This window comes from Lontra canadensis, unplaced genomic scaffold (assembly GCF_010015895.1).
Source record: "Lontra canadensis isolate GAN:19392208 unplaced genomic scaffold, GSC_riverotter_1.0 scaffold4, whole genome shotgun sequence".
NCBI classification, from domain to species: domain Eukaryota; kingdom Metazoa; phylum Chordata; class Mammalia; order Carnivora; family Mustelidae; genus Lontra; species Lontra canadensis.
The window spans coordinates 21151339-21168558 of record NW_022630998.1 but is presented as its reverse complement, the minus strand read 5'-3'; the positions used below and the strand labels follow the sequence as shown (position 1 = coordinate 21168558).

Sequence of the window (17220 nt, the reverse complement as noted above, 5' to 3'; positions counted from 1 at the left end):
TGTTATTCATTTGTAATTCAACATTGATTAAAAACTTGGGAGAAGTTAGTTGTTCACTTGAAATAATAGGAATATTTTAGGAAATTTCTAATGCCTGACCTAAAGATCTCTCATCTTTGTTCAAGATAAAGAATAAAATACTTCAAAGCTATGTAATTCTTAAACTTTTCCCCTCAATGTCTCTTTTTTTCCTAATGTTTTTCTTGATGGCAGTAAATTCCCTAATAATGAAACTGTTAATATATTATTACAAACAGATCACTTCAAATAAAAGGCAATGCATTATATGCTTTTAGTAGTGAAATTCATACCTAAGTCCTTTTGCAGTAGGATTAAATAATGCACCTGGTATATTCCTTAAGTGCCTAGGTAGACATATTTTTCCAGGATTTTAATAACTCCAGAACAGTCACTCTCTGCGTGTGTCTCTATGCTCTATTGTATTTCAAGTCTGGCAGACTGCCTACAAACTAGACACCAACAGTTTAAATCAATTTTTCTTTAATGAAATAAAGCCAACCTTACACACGAATACACATTACATACAAACAGAATTTACAGACACCAATGAACTTGAGGCATTTAAAAATATTTATTACAATGCCTTCAAGAATTTGAACATAAATTTATTTAGAACAGGTTTACAAACAATTCTGGTGACCAACATACATTGAGTCCCTACTATGTAGCAGGCACTGCAAAGACATACACCTACTGTATATAATGTTTATTTCTGGTAGGATGGGTATACGTACCCCATGGATGGGTGTGTATATGCACATGTGTGTATGTATACATGCACACATATATGCATATATACATATTTTTTTCTATTAGGTCTTATTAAAAAAAACCCTGAGTTATCTCAAAGAAGGATATCAACTTTATAGTCAATTGTAGTTAATTCAGACTTCATTTTGACTCATCATAATTTGACCAATAATTTTTTTCCTCATAGCATGGACAGTACTTAGAATTTAAAAGTTTAGTGTTCCAAAAATGCTGCTCTTCTTAAGCCACTTTGAAGTAATGCTAGTGAGTTCAAGATCCAGATCTACATGTTAATCTCTAGTTTTGCCTTCAAACAGAATTCAGTTACAAAGAACTCGGAAAGATTTTGAATCTATTCAGAAGAGGAAAACTCTTTAATTTTCCGAGGAGTAAAAACTCCCCAAGAAACTTCATATAGCTTCTTAGATTTTGCTTAGCATACGTGATAAAACATTGATTGTTGCAGTTTGGTGACCCATGAAATTTGGGGGTTAGTTTTCTCTTCAGACCAGAGCATATAATTATGCAAATAAAGAGCTGTCACTGATCTAGTGAAATACTCACAAACACATGCACTCTGAAATTGGACAGAAAAGTGAAAATGGTTGGTGATGTGATGGTGCCATGGTTTGTTTTCCTGCCAAGTTTCTATCCAAGTTCATTATTCAAATTGTAAACTTTAAAAAGAGACATATCATTCTTGGGGTGTTGGTTGTCTTTTCATTTCAGATTCTTTGTATTGGTACTGCAGGCTGGTTACAAAGTACAGTTCAACATTATTTTACCTATGACAGTCTCCCATATTACCCTATGTAATGGCCAAGGAAGAAAAGCTGAATGATCTAGAAAGAAAGATGCAGGTCCTCCCTGGATTTCTTTCTAGAAACATGTTTCATCTCTGGTTCAAACAGAATTCAACCCAACAATACAAAGAATATACTGAAATGCTGTTCATAAATCTCAAGGCAAAGGGCCGGGAAAAGTTGCCTGGAAGGCCTCATGGATTAAGTCAAATTTCCATTTTCAAGCTTTTACATTGAAGGGAAAAATACTGGTCTCTGCATGGTATCCACTTAATGGTCAAACTTTCAGGACGACTTTCTCCTATCTAGCAATTAAAGCCCAGTATATAATATTTGGTGACTCTAACCTTTATGGTTCATTTACAATTACCACTCTCTAAAACCTTTGTGCTAAGAATTAACAAGAGTTCTTCAATCTAACCATGCTCTTTGGCATCGAGGTCTCCCAATTCCAAAGTTACCACTGCATAGGCTGTTGCATAATTTTAGATGTCATGGAGAGCCCCACTGATGAAATCTGAGAAGGCTCATGTCAGACCACTGACTGCTAAAGACATCACTACATGAAAGATCAGTGGTGTGAAACTTTAAAAACATTGATCCAAATGAATCAATTAAATCAACATTCATCCCTCCTAAGTGTGAGGTTTAAAACTATCATTGTTGCTTTTTTTTTTTTTTTAACTCTACATAGATTTCGAGATAAACGTTGGAATGCTTTGATGGCTACTTCTATTCTCGAATCTCCGTTAATCGACTTTGTGCTATTTCCCTCTTTTCAACATCTTCCACTTGGTGTACATTCTTTACTTTTAGTACAGTGCATGACAGTTGCAATGCTTTAAATCTAAAACCGCCTAACAAAGCTGACGCTTTAGGTAGGGTAGCTTTAAGCTCTGTGAAGTGTTGATTAAAAACCCTTTCCCAGACTCAAACTGATCTTTTTGGAGATTAATAGAATATTAGATAAAAGGAAGACGAACAATTCAAGAGACTCCCACTCAGTCACTCTATACAAGGAAGGAAGGAAGGAAAGTATTCAATTTTTGAAAGGGAGTACCTCCTGGAGTCTTTTATTTTATATTATTACAGCCCCTAATAAGTAATCATAAAATAACCACCACTATTATCTCTTTTTTTTTTTTGCCACCCATATTTCAAAGATGAGAATGTCTCACATTTATTTAAAGACATTTTCCCCTATAGAAGCATGGGGAAAGTTTTTGAGTAATTTTTAGACTTTCTGTGATAGTAATCTTTCTTAAATGAATCACAGGAACCTGTCAGCTTACAGTTATAAACTATGATTTAACAGGAGACATTCATGTGTTTGGATTGGGACTCCAGGTAATCCAGAGAAACATGTGAAAAAATTTAACTTATTAGCCCTGATAATATAGTTAACATATTTTGTCATCCAAACTCTCTCAAAGGAGTTAAGAAGGAAAAGCTGTAAAATAAGTGTAAACACGTTATTTTCAGATTAGATGTAATACATCAAGGACCTATACAGGGACTTGGGAGCAATGTAATGTCACCAGATTGCTTTGGAAAGCACATTTCTTTACAGTATATTAAAGTGTATTTTATAAAATCATAGCTTAACAATGGGTTCAAATTTCTCTGTAGCTAAGGATATTTCAGATATTAAAAACAAACACCTTAAAAAAATGTTGCTTAAAAAAAAAATGTTGGCTTTGTGAAAGGTCCAAGCCAAACAGTAAGTGTTCAAGTGAAGTTAGGATGTTACCTTAAAGCAACAGTAATAGTAATAAAAGCAACTATACAGTTTAAAATACTGATGAATGCTGTTCCATCATTCAAGTTTCTGCTTTTATTAACCTCTGTACTGTACACAAATAAATGAACCTCTGAGCAAGAATAATACGCCGCTGCTTGTTGGGAAAATTGTTTTTATTTTAAAATGGTAAACAGAAATATATAATATATATGAAACTCCTGTGCTTTACTTTTTTCTTTTTGTATAAACAATAATGCAATCTAGGTCGAAGCACAAGGCAGAAACTTGAGAAAACAACAATTATTACAAATAAATTTTCTCCCCCCTTCAAATATCCATGAAAACTTTTAACGGCTGCATGTTTAGATACCTTTATAAAGTTCTAAAGCCAGTATTTTGAATCTCAGATTTATCAACAACTCCTTGCTTCCCATTCCATTTGCTCTAAGAACTGAGTATATAATTTTTTAAAAAGTCTAAATCCTAACTTTAAGCCTCTACTCTCCTAAAAACCTGTCTAAAGAAACCAAAATGGTTAGAAGATCAGAGCAGAAATACTGCTAACACTTGTCACCTCCAAGCAGGCGGGCTCCTACCAACTGATTGTTGTTACTCCAGGAAAATTGATGTGGAGGATTTTACTACATTTATACCAACAGACACATAATCAACAGGTTAAAAAAAAAATCGTACATTCCGAGGAATCTTATCACTTATCAGTTGGCGGTCTCGGATGGTTTGCCTAGCTCTCTCCGGGCTGCTGCAGCTCAGATCCACAAGTAGAAATTACATTTGCACAACTTAAGTTTGCAAATAGCCCTCTATAGATGTTTAAACAAGGCTAACAACCCAGTAGTTTTAAAGTATTAAAGGCAATTAAACAGTGATTCACTCTAGTTGCAAGTAAAGGTTTTCAAAAGGAGAAGTGAGAAAACCGAAGAGAAGGAATAGGAGTGATTTGGTGTCTAAGCTGAGCCCATTTACTTTGCTCTAATTCAGGTGCATAAGCGTCATAAATTTAGCACTGCACAAGTGCTGGGTAGAAAAAAGCAATAAAATTAGTTTTCCTGTGAATACTTTCATATAGTCAAAACACCACACAATTTATAACACTTTGAAAAATATATTCAATCCACATCAATTTTCAAATCCTCTCAAAGGAAGGTACCATTATTGTATACAGTTCACCTTTACTTCTAAAACAGAGAAGATTGCAGACCAACATGCTTGACATTGTTGGAGTTACACATATTAAATTATCCAGGTGTGGATAAAATGACGTTTTGATTTTTCCTGTGTTGTTTCTGCTAAAATAATATCAAAAGATATGTATATATGACCACTGAAAAAAGATCACTTTAATTTGCCATCATTAAAACTATAAGAACAAATTAATGTACTTGTATACCAAACACAGATATTACCAGTTTTAAAACTTGCTGAAATCGGTTCATAATATAAAAACATTTTATCCATGAGGTGGTTAAGTTATTTTTTCTGAGAAGTCAGACAGTTCTAAGTCATTTTGGGTACATTTTATCATGTCCTCAAATAAGGCAGGCATATTGTTGCATATACTTTAAAAAAGGATGAAAAAAATATTAAATTCACACCCCCATCTGCTAGAAACAGAATCTTTCCTAGGTAATTAAATTCAAGTAATTAAAAATTGATAATGTTAAGATTTAATATTTGAATTGAAAAGTCAGCAAAATCTTAACTTATTTTACCTCTTGTATTTCACAGTGTTGGCCAGATATTAGCAGGATTAAAGTAACTGTAGAAACTGTAGGGCAAAACCCTAGAGAGGAAATGGACTACTAAAAATTATGCCACTGTATTGAAAGAAGAAAATCTTTCACACCAGGTCTTTCTTTCCCTTTCTGTGGGAGCAGAAACCTAAAAGAATCATTTTAGCCCCACTTGGCCTCTCAGAAGGAAAAGGTGGAACAGCACACAGGTTCATCTTCCTGATGACAATAAATACTATCCCTAACAGGGTCTAACTCTATGAAAGCTCAGGACAGTCATTCTAGTTAGGATTATGAACAACAAACTTTCTCCACATTAGGATTTAAAAAGCAAAACAAGTGTGCGATCTGAATTACAATGCCACTCAATACACATTATACATTTAAAAAGTAAAGTCAATTCTAATGATAAAGTTGGAAATTCTATTGGAAAGGGGACCTTTCACCCTTAAAAGATTTGCTCATCATTACGTTTTGGTTTAAACAATCTCTTCTGAAATTAGAGACTTGTGTAAAATCTCGTATTCAAATGGCAAGGGTTTTCAGCGGTAATGTGTAATGGGTACTTCATAGATTTTTTATGCAAAGTTTTTCTTTTGGTCTTGAAATGAAAATAGATTGTTAGAGAACAATTTGCACTCCCAAGGCGACATAGTACATCACGGCATTCACGTTCTGAATTTAAATTTGGCTTTTCTGAGGAGGTTTGTGGGGAACTTCCTTTTAATTAGGGGGGGAAAAAAAAGAGGCGTAAGAAGCTCTTCGCCGAAAACCTAAAATGTAAGTTTGAAATCTAGAATAAAAGTTTGCTTCTGTTCGGAGGAAAAAACCGGACATGATCGAGGGGGGCCGGGGGCCGGTGCAAGCGGCGGCTGCGCTGCAGCGGGCGGTAGGACCGCGCAGACGCCGCTCGCCCTGCAGCCCCGGCGCGGGCTCCGTCAGGGCAATTAGAGGCGCGCCGGCCGCGCCGAGCAGGGCGCTGTCAGCCTTAATCTGCGCGCTGACGGGCAGCGCGAAGCCCGAGCTCAGCCCGCAGGAAGCACGACCAGTGAGCCCATATTGCTTTGACAGTTGCACTCATCTAGAAATAATGCAAAACGCTATTTAGATGTATATATCACGACCCTGTGCTCTAGGAAGAAAACAATCTAATGAGGGGCTGGGAGTCTGCTCGCCGACAACAAGCAGTTAGGAGACGTGTGGATGCATGCTCGAGTGTGGTGCCTTGGCTTCCCCTCCCCCGTCTCGCTCGTTCTCCTCTTACAGCTCTTCGTGCTTTATTCTGTGGGAGCGCCGCGTCAGAGCCGGCTTGAGGGAACTGGTCTTTGCCTCAGAGGCTTCGGTAAAGAATTTGAAAATGGACGGGAAGCTCTTCCAGGAAGTTAGCTCGTGACGGTCGGTGCCTGCAAAACACACAGATTCGGTTACGAGGTGGCCTCGCTCGGTGCCAAGGCACAGGCCGCCCGCCTTCCTCCCCGGGAGCCCGAGCCCCGCCCTCGGAGCCCGCGTTCCCCGCGCTCCTGCGCCGGCTCCGCCGCCGGCGCGCGTCTGCAGGCCCCCGGGTGCGGCCCCTCCAGGCCACACCTATGCCCGAGGGTTCACTCTGCCTCCGCGGCCGAGGGCTGTCTACGTCCGCTCACTGCGCATCTCCGCCCGCGGCCCCCGGGGCGGCCCGCCGGAGACCTCCACCGCCTCCCGCCCGAGGCCCCTTCCCGCCCCTGACGGGGGAGGACGCGCCTGGGACACCCCCCGCGGGGTGCCCGAGGCGCGGCCAGGCGGCCCCAGGGCCTCAGCCCCTCCGGGCCAATCGAGGCGCTCGGAGGGAAGGGCCACTCCCTCTCCCGCTTCGAAACCACCCACTTCCCCAGGCTTCGCGCGCGCGCGCGGGGATTGGTTTCCCCTGCGCGCGGAATCCGGCATCTTCACCCATCCCGGAGCACCCACGTTTCTCCGCTTCCCAAGTGAATAAAACAAATCGGAATTTTCTTGCCTCTCTCGGAAGCTGTGCCGTTAGACATAATTTGTCTCAGCGAGGTCACCGCGACCAAATTATATGGGATGCTTCAGGAAGGTTCAGATTTTTTTAAAAAGAGACTGTGCCTAGAAAATTGTCCTAGGAGGCTACATTTTAAAAGATTTTAGGGGCCAGTTTTAGAAAAGCTAAAAAAGTCTTTCCAAGCAGTGAGTACAAAAAGAGCATCTAGGCCTCCTATTTTGTCAGGAGGAATTCAACTTAGAAAATACAGGTTTAGTTTGTCACTTTACAGGGTTATTTTATTTTACCCCAGCTTCTTTCTGTTGATGTACAGTGCTTTTCAAGTCAAACCTCCCTTCAGTTTAACACAGGCAAAAAACAAAACAAGCAAACAAAAAAACTCAAACAAACAAACAAAAAAAAACAGTGATGTAGTCATAAGAACAGATGAGGATATTAATCGGTTTCGACTCCTTGTGATAACATATCATTTTGCCAGTCTCTTCATAACAATTTTTTAATCAAAAAATAAAAATAATAACGAAGACTCTACCATAGAAATAATGAGTGAATAGCTTTGAAACAGTTGAAATCACTTCCTAGATCACTCAATTATGCAGAGAGATACTGCCTGGAAGTCTTGGGATTCAGGGCCTCTGTCTGATACTTTAACATTGTTAATGATAATTCTTTAGTCTGTAATAGTAGGTCATTGCTATGGTTACTCTACAATGGTGCAACACTTTGCTTTCCCCTTCAGCTATTCGCTGAGACCTGGTAACCACATTTGTTGCCTAGCAACAGTTTTGTGACAGTATCACAATCTGGGAGTTACAACAATAAGGATGCTATGGCTGCAGTCGACCAGAGAGCAGAAAGCTACAGTCTGTGCATGGGACTAAGATGTGGGAGCTGGCCCTACCAGAGAACCTGTCTCTTAATGGGTGCCCTCACAAGGATGCTTTCTATCCTCTTCTCCTCTGCAATTTGGCCTTATGAACCTGTCCTGGGAACTACGATCTAGTGTTGAAGTCCTATCCTTGAGAAATATCCTCCAACACTACTGTATTCAGATTAAAAAATGAGGTCATTTGCTTACCCATTTTGGGCAAATTTCAATGTTACTCATTGGGAGAGAGAGATTAGTATAGGTTTATCCTGGCAAATTCTAAAGTGCCTGACTTGATTTTGACAAGTCTTCACAGAATTTTTTGGGGAAAAATTTATATATATATATATATATATGCGCCTGCCCTCATCAATAAGTGTGCAAACTTTCAAATTCTTTAAAATATATGTAACACCCAGGTATTTATTATTATATTTTTCACTGATTTATTCATTTGACAATCTTAAAGAATTCTTTTGAATTTGGAGGCATCTATATTCTCCAAGCCCAAGTAAGCACTTCTAGATATGCTCAGACAAACCTACTTTGGGTATATTTGAAAGGGGCCTAGTTTCTAGATAGGTTTATGAAATTCCTGTTCCAATTTCTATGGTGCTTGCAAATCTAGTTTCATTTCAATAACTAATTGCACTTATAATAAGATACTTCAAAACCAATTGTATTTCTTCCTTTTGAAAGACTATTCTCAGATGCATACTACAAGGCAGCACACATCCCCAAAAACAATAAGAAAAGAAAGAAAGAAAGAAAGAAAGAAAGAAAGAAAGAAAGAAAGAAAGAAAGAGAAAGAAAAAGGTGTTAATTGTCTTCTTTTCCTTTCTCATTTCCCATGCTTCCAGACTGATTTGGCATTTCCTCCATAGTGATCACACTTACACTTACTAGTGTTACCAAGGCTATGATCAATTTGTAAGCTTTCTCAGGGAATTCTTCTCATAATTCCTCCCACCCCTTGAAAACCAATTCAATCTAGGAATCTAGAGGGACCTAAGGAGTCAATGGTCTGAAGCAATTTTAACTCCTTTATTTTTTTCTTTCCTGGTGACAATCTTTCTGAAGGATGAACAAATTTCCCTGGTGATAAAATCACTACAAAAGCTTTTTAGATTTAGCTTATGATGACTCTCTGCTTGATTAGTCCTGGGTTGAAAAGACCAAAGTCCCTGAGATAACTGAGTACCTGCACTGGCTCTCAACATTTACCCCTGCAATTTAAGAGTATAAATAATGAGAATGTGTGCTCTGTCAGAGGGAGGGAAATTGGTGGGAGTAAAGGTAATAAGCAAAGTGGGTTAGAAACTGAACTACAGAGAACCTAGTAGAGGTAGGAGAATTCTTCCTAAACTAAGGAGTAGTAAAGTGAATATTTTATACAAAAAATGGCTTTCTTTTTAGAATTTTTTGAAATGAGTTTTTTTTTTAAAGATTTTATTTATTTATTTGACAGAGATCACAAGTAGGCAGAGAGGCAGGCAGAGAGAGAGAAGGAAGCAGGCTCCCTGCTGAGCAGAAAGCCAGATGTGGGGCTCTATCCCAGGACCCTGAGATCATGACCTGAGCCGAAGGCAGAGGCTTAACCCACTGAGCCACCCAGGAACCCTTTAAATAGGTTTTTAATAATTTTATTAAAATAGCAGTTGGAAGTTAGGTAATTGCATATCCACCTGGGGCTACATATATACATTTCAAGAACATGTCTGGAGATCCTTTTAAAAAAGTCAGAGCTAAAGTTCAATGAAAATATTTACAAATTAATATGAATATCTACCCATAGCAATGCTTAGATTATGGAAACTTTTGAGAGCAGCTTTCTAGTAGTTAAAAAATACACCACTTAAGGAGAAATGATTCCATCAGGACAGAAGCACTAGCCCATAAAAGTGGAAAATTCAGGCTAGTCAAAAAAGCATCCATTTATTGATAAACTGCAATGATGTGTAGGTAATATGGAAAATCATTCAAAATAACAAAACTAACCATGTTACTTGAAGGATATAAACATGATCTTTAGTTTTTCCTTTAGGACAACTTTACCCTAATCAAAAGCTCCTCTTTTTAGGGACCATGGACTTGTTTTCACTTTCAGACCCCCACTTTCTTAATCAAGAGAGGTTCCCATATAGGAGTAAAGGGTTTCCCATATTAAATACCCGCCATGTTCACAGGGGAAGATTTTTGTATCTTTCTGAGATTGGCAGTCTTGCTCTTTCTGGGTAATTCACTTTGGGGGCAAATTCAGTTTCCTTATCCATGGAATCATTTCAGTATCAAAATAAAAAACACAGGGTCTCAGTGTTTCATTACAAAAAAGTGCCTTTGTTCAGTCTCAATAAGTGATTCTTAATGGGCATGGTAGTGGCTTCTGGGGCATTTAGGAAATTTGTAGTGATATTTTTGGTGGTCAGGATGGTTGATAAGAACTACTGGCATTTAGAAGAAGGCCAGGGAAGCTGGAAATCCTGCAATTTGCAAGGCAGTAGAGCACAGTGAATTGTCTTGCACCCCACACATCTTCCTTCCTCCCTCCTTCCCTCCCTCCTTCCTTCCCTTTCTTTGTTTTAAAGATTTTATTTATTTATTTGAGAGAGCGAGCTGGGGGTGGGGAGGCAGAGGGAGAGGGAGAAGCAAGCAAACTCGCCCCACTGAACAGGGAACCCCACATGCGGCTCAATGCCAGGACACTGGGATCATGACCTAAGCCAAAGGCAAATGCTTAACCGACTGAGACACCCAGGTGCCCCCCACATCGTTTGCAAACATTCCACCAGCTATTCATGTAGTTGAAAACTCTGTTTATAATTATATGGTATTTTAGATGTGTTTAACAAATAGTCTCAAAGTACTTTTGGCATCATTTGAACATACACAGAATTTTCTAGGAATCCGACTACCATGTAAACAGAAGGGATTTTGTACTTTATGTTGTTCAAAATATTAATAAGCAAGAGTGGTTTATATAATTACCAAGAATGGTTTACCCTATGAAACAAATCTCATCACTGATCGTATCACTGCCCATGAAAGTTGAGTCACCAATAAGCACATCCGCATCAGCCTGCATTTGCGCTGTTGAATCCATGGTGATTTTATGTACAGGACTAAGTAACTGACTACTATTATTATGCCTTCTTATGGAGAGTTTCTAGAGCACTTAAAATGTTGATATGCATATTATTTTTATTATGAGTTACTTTTCTTTTATTCCTTCTATGTGTTAACTAGAGCATTATAATAATTTAGCTATCTTCTAAGTAAGTGGATCATGTTATCTTTAGAATTAATTTCAAGATAATAAAAGCACTATGTAATATTTGTTTTAATGGGAGGTATTTAGATAATCAGTGTCATCTTAAATCAAAATGAATAGTTAATTCTTTTTAAAATTATATTATAGATTAATTTTCCCTATAATCTGAACCCCACTCTATCTCTTTTAGCCTATACAGAGCAGAGAATGCCTTTTATTTCTCTTAATGTTTCTTCCATACATATTGTTTGTCAATGATGTTATTCACTGCGAAATAACCAAAAGGCAGGGACAGGAGATCCTCCATAAAATACTACATTGAATATTTATCCTTTATCTATACCTGTTTTAAAAAAAATGAACTGTAGCAAATTTCAGAGTGGTAAAGATAGCACAAATGGTCAAAGGGATCAGAAACTTAAAGTATGATGTATGAAACTGTATATCATATGAGAAAGATCAAATTGCTAAAATGTGTCATTTGTTTTCCCCAAAGACTATATATTTTTAAAAAGTGTCTTGTAATGGAACTGAGAAAGAGGGAGGCTACATTTATATAATAGCATTTAGAAATTAAAGAAAAAATGGTTGGAAATAGCACTGAGAGTGGAATGCTCAAAGAATAGGATAAGAGAGAAGAAAACATTGCTGTATCTTCTGTCTTGTCTATTCCCTTTACTTCTCCCTGTGATGACTTCAATCCAAGTGTTTCTTACAAGTCTGCTTTGTCCACACTCCTCTTCACTTGATCTTAGTGCTTACATTTTTTTGGGCAAAAACTATGCCAAAATATGCTAGTAAGTTAGCAGCCAAAATCCTGATGTTTACTTTGGCAGATGTAGACTAGTCTGAAGCTGTACCTCATTTTACGCTGTAGATATCTTAAAAACTTATATGTAAATAGAATTTCTGTAAATAGAATTTCTTTAAAGGAAGAAGTGGGTTATTTACCTCTTCAATGAATCTTTTAATAAAGTGAAGAAATGTCTGGGAAAGCAAATAATCATCCTTCAAGTGATATTACACACACACACACACACACTGCAGACACAGACACTACACACACACATACAATTTGCCAGAGATGAGGTTTACCAGTATAATAATGGACAGTCTAAGTTCTCACCAAAGAGATGATTTAGAAGAATTTCTTGGTCAGCTATTTGCTATTCTAATTATTGCTGTTGCCTTATTTTACATGGTCCTAGACCAAAAGGTCATGGAATAATTTCAACAATCTATGCATAATTTACATTTTACGGTCTGGTTTGGAATAGGGAATGTAACTGTTGACAGAGTCACTATTGAATACAAAACATAATTTTTATGTCTTTGTTTTGGGGCATGGGAAACTAGCATGTGTCCCATTCTCTCAATGACAATCTCCAATTCCCTCCCTCACACACAAAAAGTTTTTCTTTTTAAAGCAATGGGTAATGAAACAATTTTGTTTCCTAAGATAAAGGGGGAGAGGAAAAAAACCTAGAAAGATATGAAACATTAATATTAACAAGATAACATGTCTATGATATCTTCAAAATGACAAGGTTTGATTTTAAAAATTGATCTTCAACAAGAAAAAGGAATATGGGCAATTAGGAAGTAATGAAGACCCTGTCAATATAGCTATGTTGATAATAACAGGTAAGGGAATTCTTGAGAAAATCTAATTTATAAAAATCAAGAGGTCTGTAATATGCATTATTGAGTCCCACTGGGATTAACTAATGAACTTATGAGCTCACCAGCAGTTATTTTTAGAGAGTTATAAAGAATTAGAGAAATATCAGAGCACTGAAAAATAATGTGCCTTCTAAAAAGAAATAAAATGTAACTACTAAAATTCATTTTAAAATGAATTCTAGAGCTTCTAAGGAGAACATCATTAACCACCCCCCCCCCCACAACTTACCAATATTTGGACAGAGAAGGGCTCCTAATGGAGACTCTCCCAAGTTAGAAACCATAAGTGTGAGACTCAGCCACTGCTGGGGGGTGGTAAATGGAGTGGGGTGGACTGTTCATTGTGACTGTGTGAGGGAAAGGCAGAGTAGCTTACTAAACATGTTGCATTGTCTTGTTAAATTGTGTAAGAAATAGGCAAATCTCTTTCCATTGTATGGAAAATGCAATACTGGTTAAAGCTGAAATTGTTGAGGCCTGAAGGCAAGTTGTCAAGCTTAACCAGAAATAAGAGACAGGCTGAAACAAAGACAGAAACTCAGTGGTAGAAACTTTTGAGTCACTTGCAGCTTCTGGGCATCCTGTCCTTTCCTTCAGCTTCTTTTCTAGATCTCTCATCTTCGGAAAAGGAGCTGGAGGTGGGGTGGAGGGTGAAGTGGGGGGTGGGTATGGCACAGAGCATCTTAAGACCCAGGAAACAACTCTGGGCAGCCGACTTACTCTTAGGCAGAGCAGACAGCCTCCAGTAGCTGTGCTTCTCTGGCATTAAACCTAGAAGACCTCTATTTCTAATCAACTGCCTAACCAATAAAAAATGAATAAATATATTTTTATTGCTTCAATTGCCTATCAAACCCAGATAGCTGGTGTAGAAGTGCTTTCTTTGGTTTTAATTCTTGTCCCATGTACTACTCCTACTGTTGCCATAAGGCCAGGGATACTGTTTCCCTTTAAAATTTGAGCCTAGGTGTGGCAAATGCTCCCTTTTACCAGTTTCCCTTTGTCATTTTTCCAAAGTAACTTTACTAAGGGATTGTAAGAGAATAGAGCCCTGAACAAAGGAATGCACAGAACCAAAAATATAGTTATTTCTGTTAAGTACAGGTTCCTAATTCTATTATTCCTAACATAATCATCAGCGAAGAGCTTTACTGGACTCCTTCCTTCCTTCTTTTCTTTCTTTCTCTCTTTATCTATTTTCTGGACTCCATTTTATTTTATTTTTTAAAAGGTTTAATTTATATATTTGGCAGACAGAGATCATAAGCAGGCAAAGAGGCAGGCAGAGAGAGAGGAAGGGAAGCAGGTTCCCCGCAGAGCAGAGAGCCCAATGCGGGGCTCGGGGCTCGATCCCAGGACCCTGAGATTACGACCTGAGTGGAAGGCAGAGGCTTTAACCCACTGAGCCACCCAGGCGCCCCTGGACTCCATTTTAAAACAATGCTCTGCCGAACAGGGCTGGTACCACCTGACAGGTATCTTGTCAGGCTTCCCTTTCTCCTGGCTTTTCTATCTGTTACTAGAAGATACCTATGACTTACAGCTGCTAGTTTCACCCTGCATGTATGGGGAAGGGGAGGAGCTAGGGAGAGTGGAGGAAGTGAGGGAGAAAGGGAATGAACTACAAAATACTTCCCTTATTTCAAAGTCAAACCAAACCAAACCAAACCAAACCAAACCAAACCAAACCATTTACTAGTCGAAATATTCTAATCTTTTGTGGTCCTCCTCTCTCAATTGTGGAGTCTACTCTAAATAATATATTTTTTTAAAGATTGTATTTATTTATTTATTTGGCAGACAGAGATCACAAGTAGGCAGAGAGAGAGAGAGTGAGAGAGAGAGAGAGGAGGAAGTAGGCTCTCTGCTAAGCAGAGAGCCCGATGCGGGGCTCGATCCCAGGACTCTGGGATCATGACCTGAGCCGAAGGCAGAAGCTTTAACCCGCTGAGCCCACCCAGGCGTCCCTAAATAATATATTTTGTGGACAGATAGTTTTTCCAGAGATTCTGTGACTGATTAATTTATACATTCGTACATGTATTTATTGTATGTGAGGGACTATTTCTTGGGGCTGAGGATGCAGTAGTGGATATGATTTCGAAATGCCCCACTCTTACAGAATTTATGCTAGTGCAGATGGCAGACAATAAACAAGTAAACCAGCGAACATGACCATTTCTGAGAGTCAGAACACTGCGCAGAAAACACCACAAGGGGATGTGAAGAGAAAGAGGAAGGCATATGAGGTGGGATGAGGGGAGATGGTCATCAATTTAGATGAGGTGAAGACTTCTGACTTGAGACCTGAAAGGCAAGGCAGACAAAGGTCTGCGGGCAGAGTGCAGAGGCCGAGAGAGTTCTGGAGGAGCGGGAGCAGGAGCAGGGGTTCTGAGGAGGAAAGGGCTTCTCACAGTTGAGGCACTGAAACACTAGAGTGCTGGAGCACTGTGGGTCAGGGGGAAGTGGCAGAAGACGATTCAGAGGTGGGCAGCCCCCAACCCATAGGAGGTATCGAAGGCCATAGTGAAAGGTTTGGATTTTATTCCAAGTGCAATGAAGGGGCTGTTTGCAGAGTTTTGAGCAGAGGAGAATGACATCTGACTTGTGTTATAAAAAAGAATACAGGGTGGTAAGTGAATGGTGAATGGATTATGGGGAGTTAGAATGAAGGACTACATTCACCCTGATTGCATTTATCGACTCCCCCCACCTCTAGAGCATTCTCCGGGGCACACTCTTCTACACACTTCGGAGTATAAAATCCCCTTACTGCTAGTTCACGTAAATAAATTAATGATATAGTAATAGTAATAGGCAGTAAGAGTTGAAAGAGACTAATAAAATAATATTTCCAAGAACTGAATACAAAACGGAGTTGAACTACAAAAAGCAAATCTCTAACGAAATTGTTCCCTAACAGTTTTGCCCTTGCGATTTATGCTGATACCTCTGCTTTCTCAGCCCTTAGAAGCACTGTCGTGTGTGGTGGGAAGGTCCTGGGAGGGAGAATATGCTGTCACAGCATTGCATTTCTGCAAGCAGTCCAGAGGCGACTGCCGGGCTTACTCTCCACTGAGTTCTTCATTTCTATGAATGGACACAACATTCTCTTAACTACTCCAGCTCAAAGCCTCTCAGCCATCTTTCGTTTTTCCTCCTCCCTTGTTTGTGATCTTCTGATCCAGTTACCAGATCTTGGCAGCAAAGTTTTTCCAATCTCCTCTCCCTTTCCAATCCCTCTGTTATCACTCTAGATTTAATGACCCATCGTTTAGGTTTTTGAAACTTTCTCCTAACTCATTTCATTGCCTTCAACCTCTCCTTTATTTTGTACCTGACTTGCTACCAGATGAAAAACTCTAAAGTATCATTTGTGTCATATGCCTCTTTCTCTGTTCAAAAATATCCAACAGCTCTCCATAACCTATTAAATCAAGTAGAAATTCCTTAAAGTTTTCTATTATCTGGCTCCAGGCTTCTTTTCTCAGTTTATTTCTCAATTCTTCTATAAGTATCCCCTATCCTCCCAGACCCTGCTCAATTGACATTTTGAAAAACTTTTCAGAATCTCACGGACTGGACATCTGTGATTCTGAAGTTCAGCCAGAGAAGAAATTATCATTGTAAAGTTCTGAAGAGGCTGCGGTCAAACTTTACTCATTTTTAATGCAGATTGATAAATATACCTTATGTTGAAGTATACGTAGCTTTTGGAGTTAAGAAAGAAATTCCTCTAAAATTGGAATATAATGACAGTTGGACACTCTATAACTAAAAGCTGAAGGAAGTTACAATGTTTTTCTTGCTCTCTTCAAAAAACTGATGAGGTGATGATCCACAGTCCATTAGCGACTAGTTGATAAGCACTGACAAATACTCAAGTATCTTCCAGATCTCTTTAGCTAAAATGTTGTGCTTATCTAGTAAATACAATTTGCTAGCATCAAAAAGGGGTTTAGATAAGTGTCAGAACTGAGAACTCTTAGAAAATTTTAACTGTAATTATTCGAGAGCTTGTATTCCCAAGATGTAGTTGGCTTGATCTAAATTTAGATGCGGATAGAAACATACCAAATATAAAAGTAAAGACGTGGAAAGGACTATGGATAAAATTTTATCCAACAGTTTCATTTCACAGGTAAGAAATCGAAAGTTAAGAGAGGTTGTAACAGGCCAAAGGCACACAGACATTTTATACAATTATAGTCAATATTTACGAATTAATAGGACACTGAAATAGTACAATATTTCAGATGATATATGTCTGATTGCTTTAAGATCCAATTCAATATTTATTCCTCTAATAAGCTGTCTTTGGTTAGCTTTACCCCATAGA

The 17220-nt window shown here is 38.5% G+C and overlaps 1 protein-coding gene across 2 annotated transcripts in view; it reads right to left on the bottom strand.

Annotated features, from left to right (window-relative positions):
* Positions 1 to 2241: 2241 nt before the first annotated feature.
* The window catches only part of FAM172A (family with sequence similarity 172 member A), a 420413-nt gene continuing 405434 nt past the window's right edge, over positions 2242 to 17220 (bottom strand). For both annotated transcript variants that reach the window (XM_032846403.1, XM_032846425.1), the window contains one exon: positions 2242 to 6469. In XM_032846403.1, the coding sequence (XP_032702294.1) occupies positions 6327 to 6469 (143 nt within the window). In that variant the 3' untranslated portion in view covers positions 2242 to 6326. The remainder of the gene's footprint in view (positions 6470 to 17220) is intronic.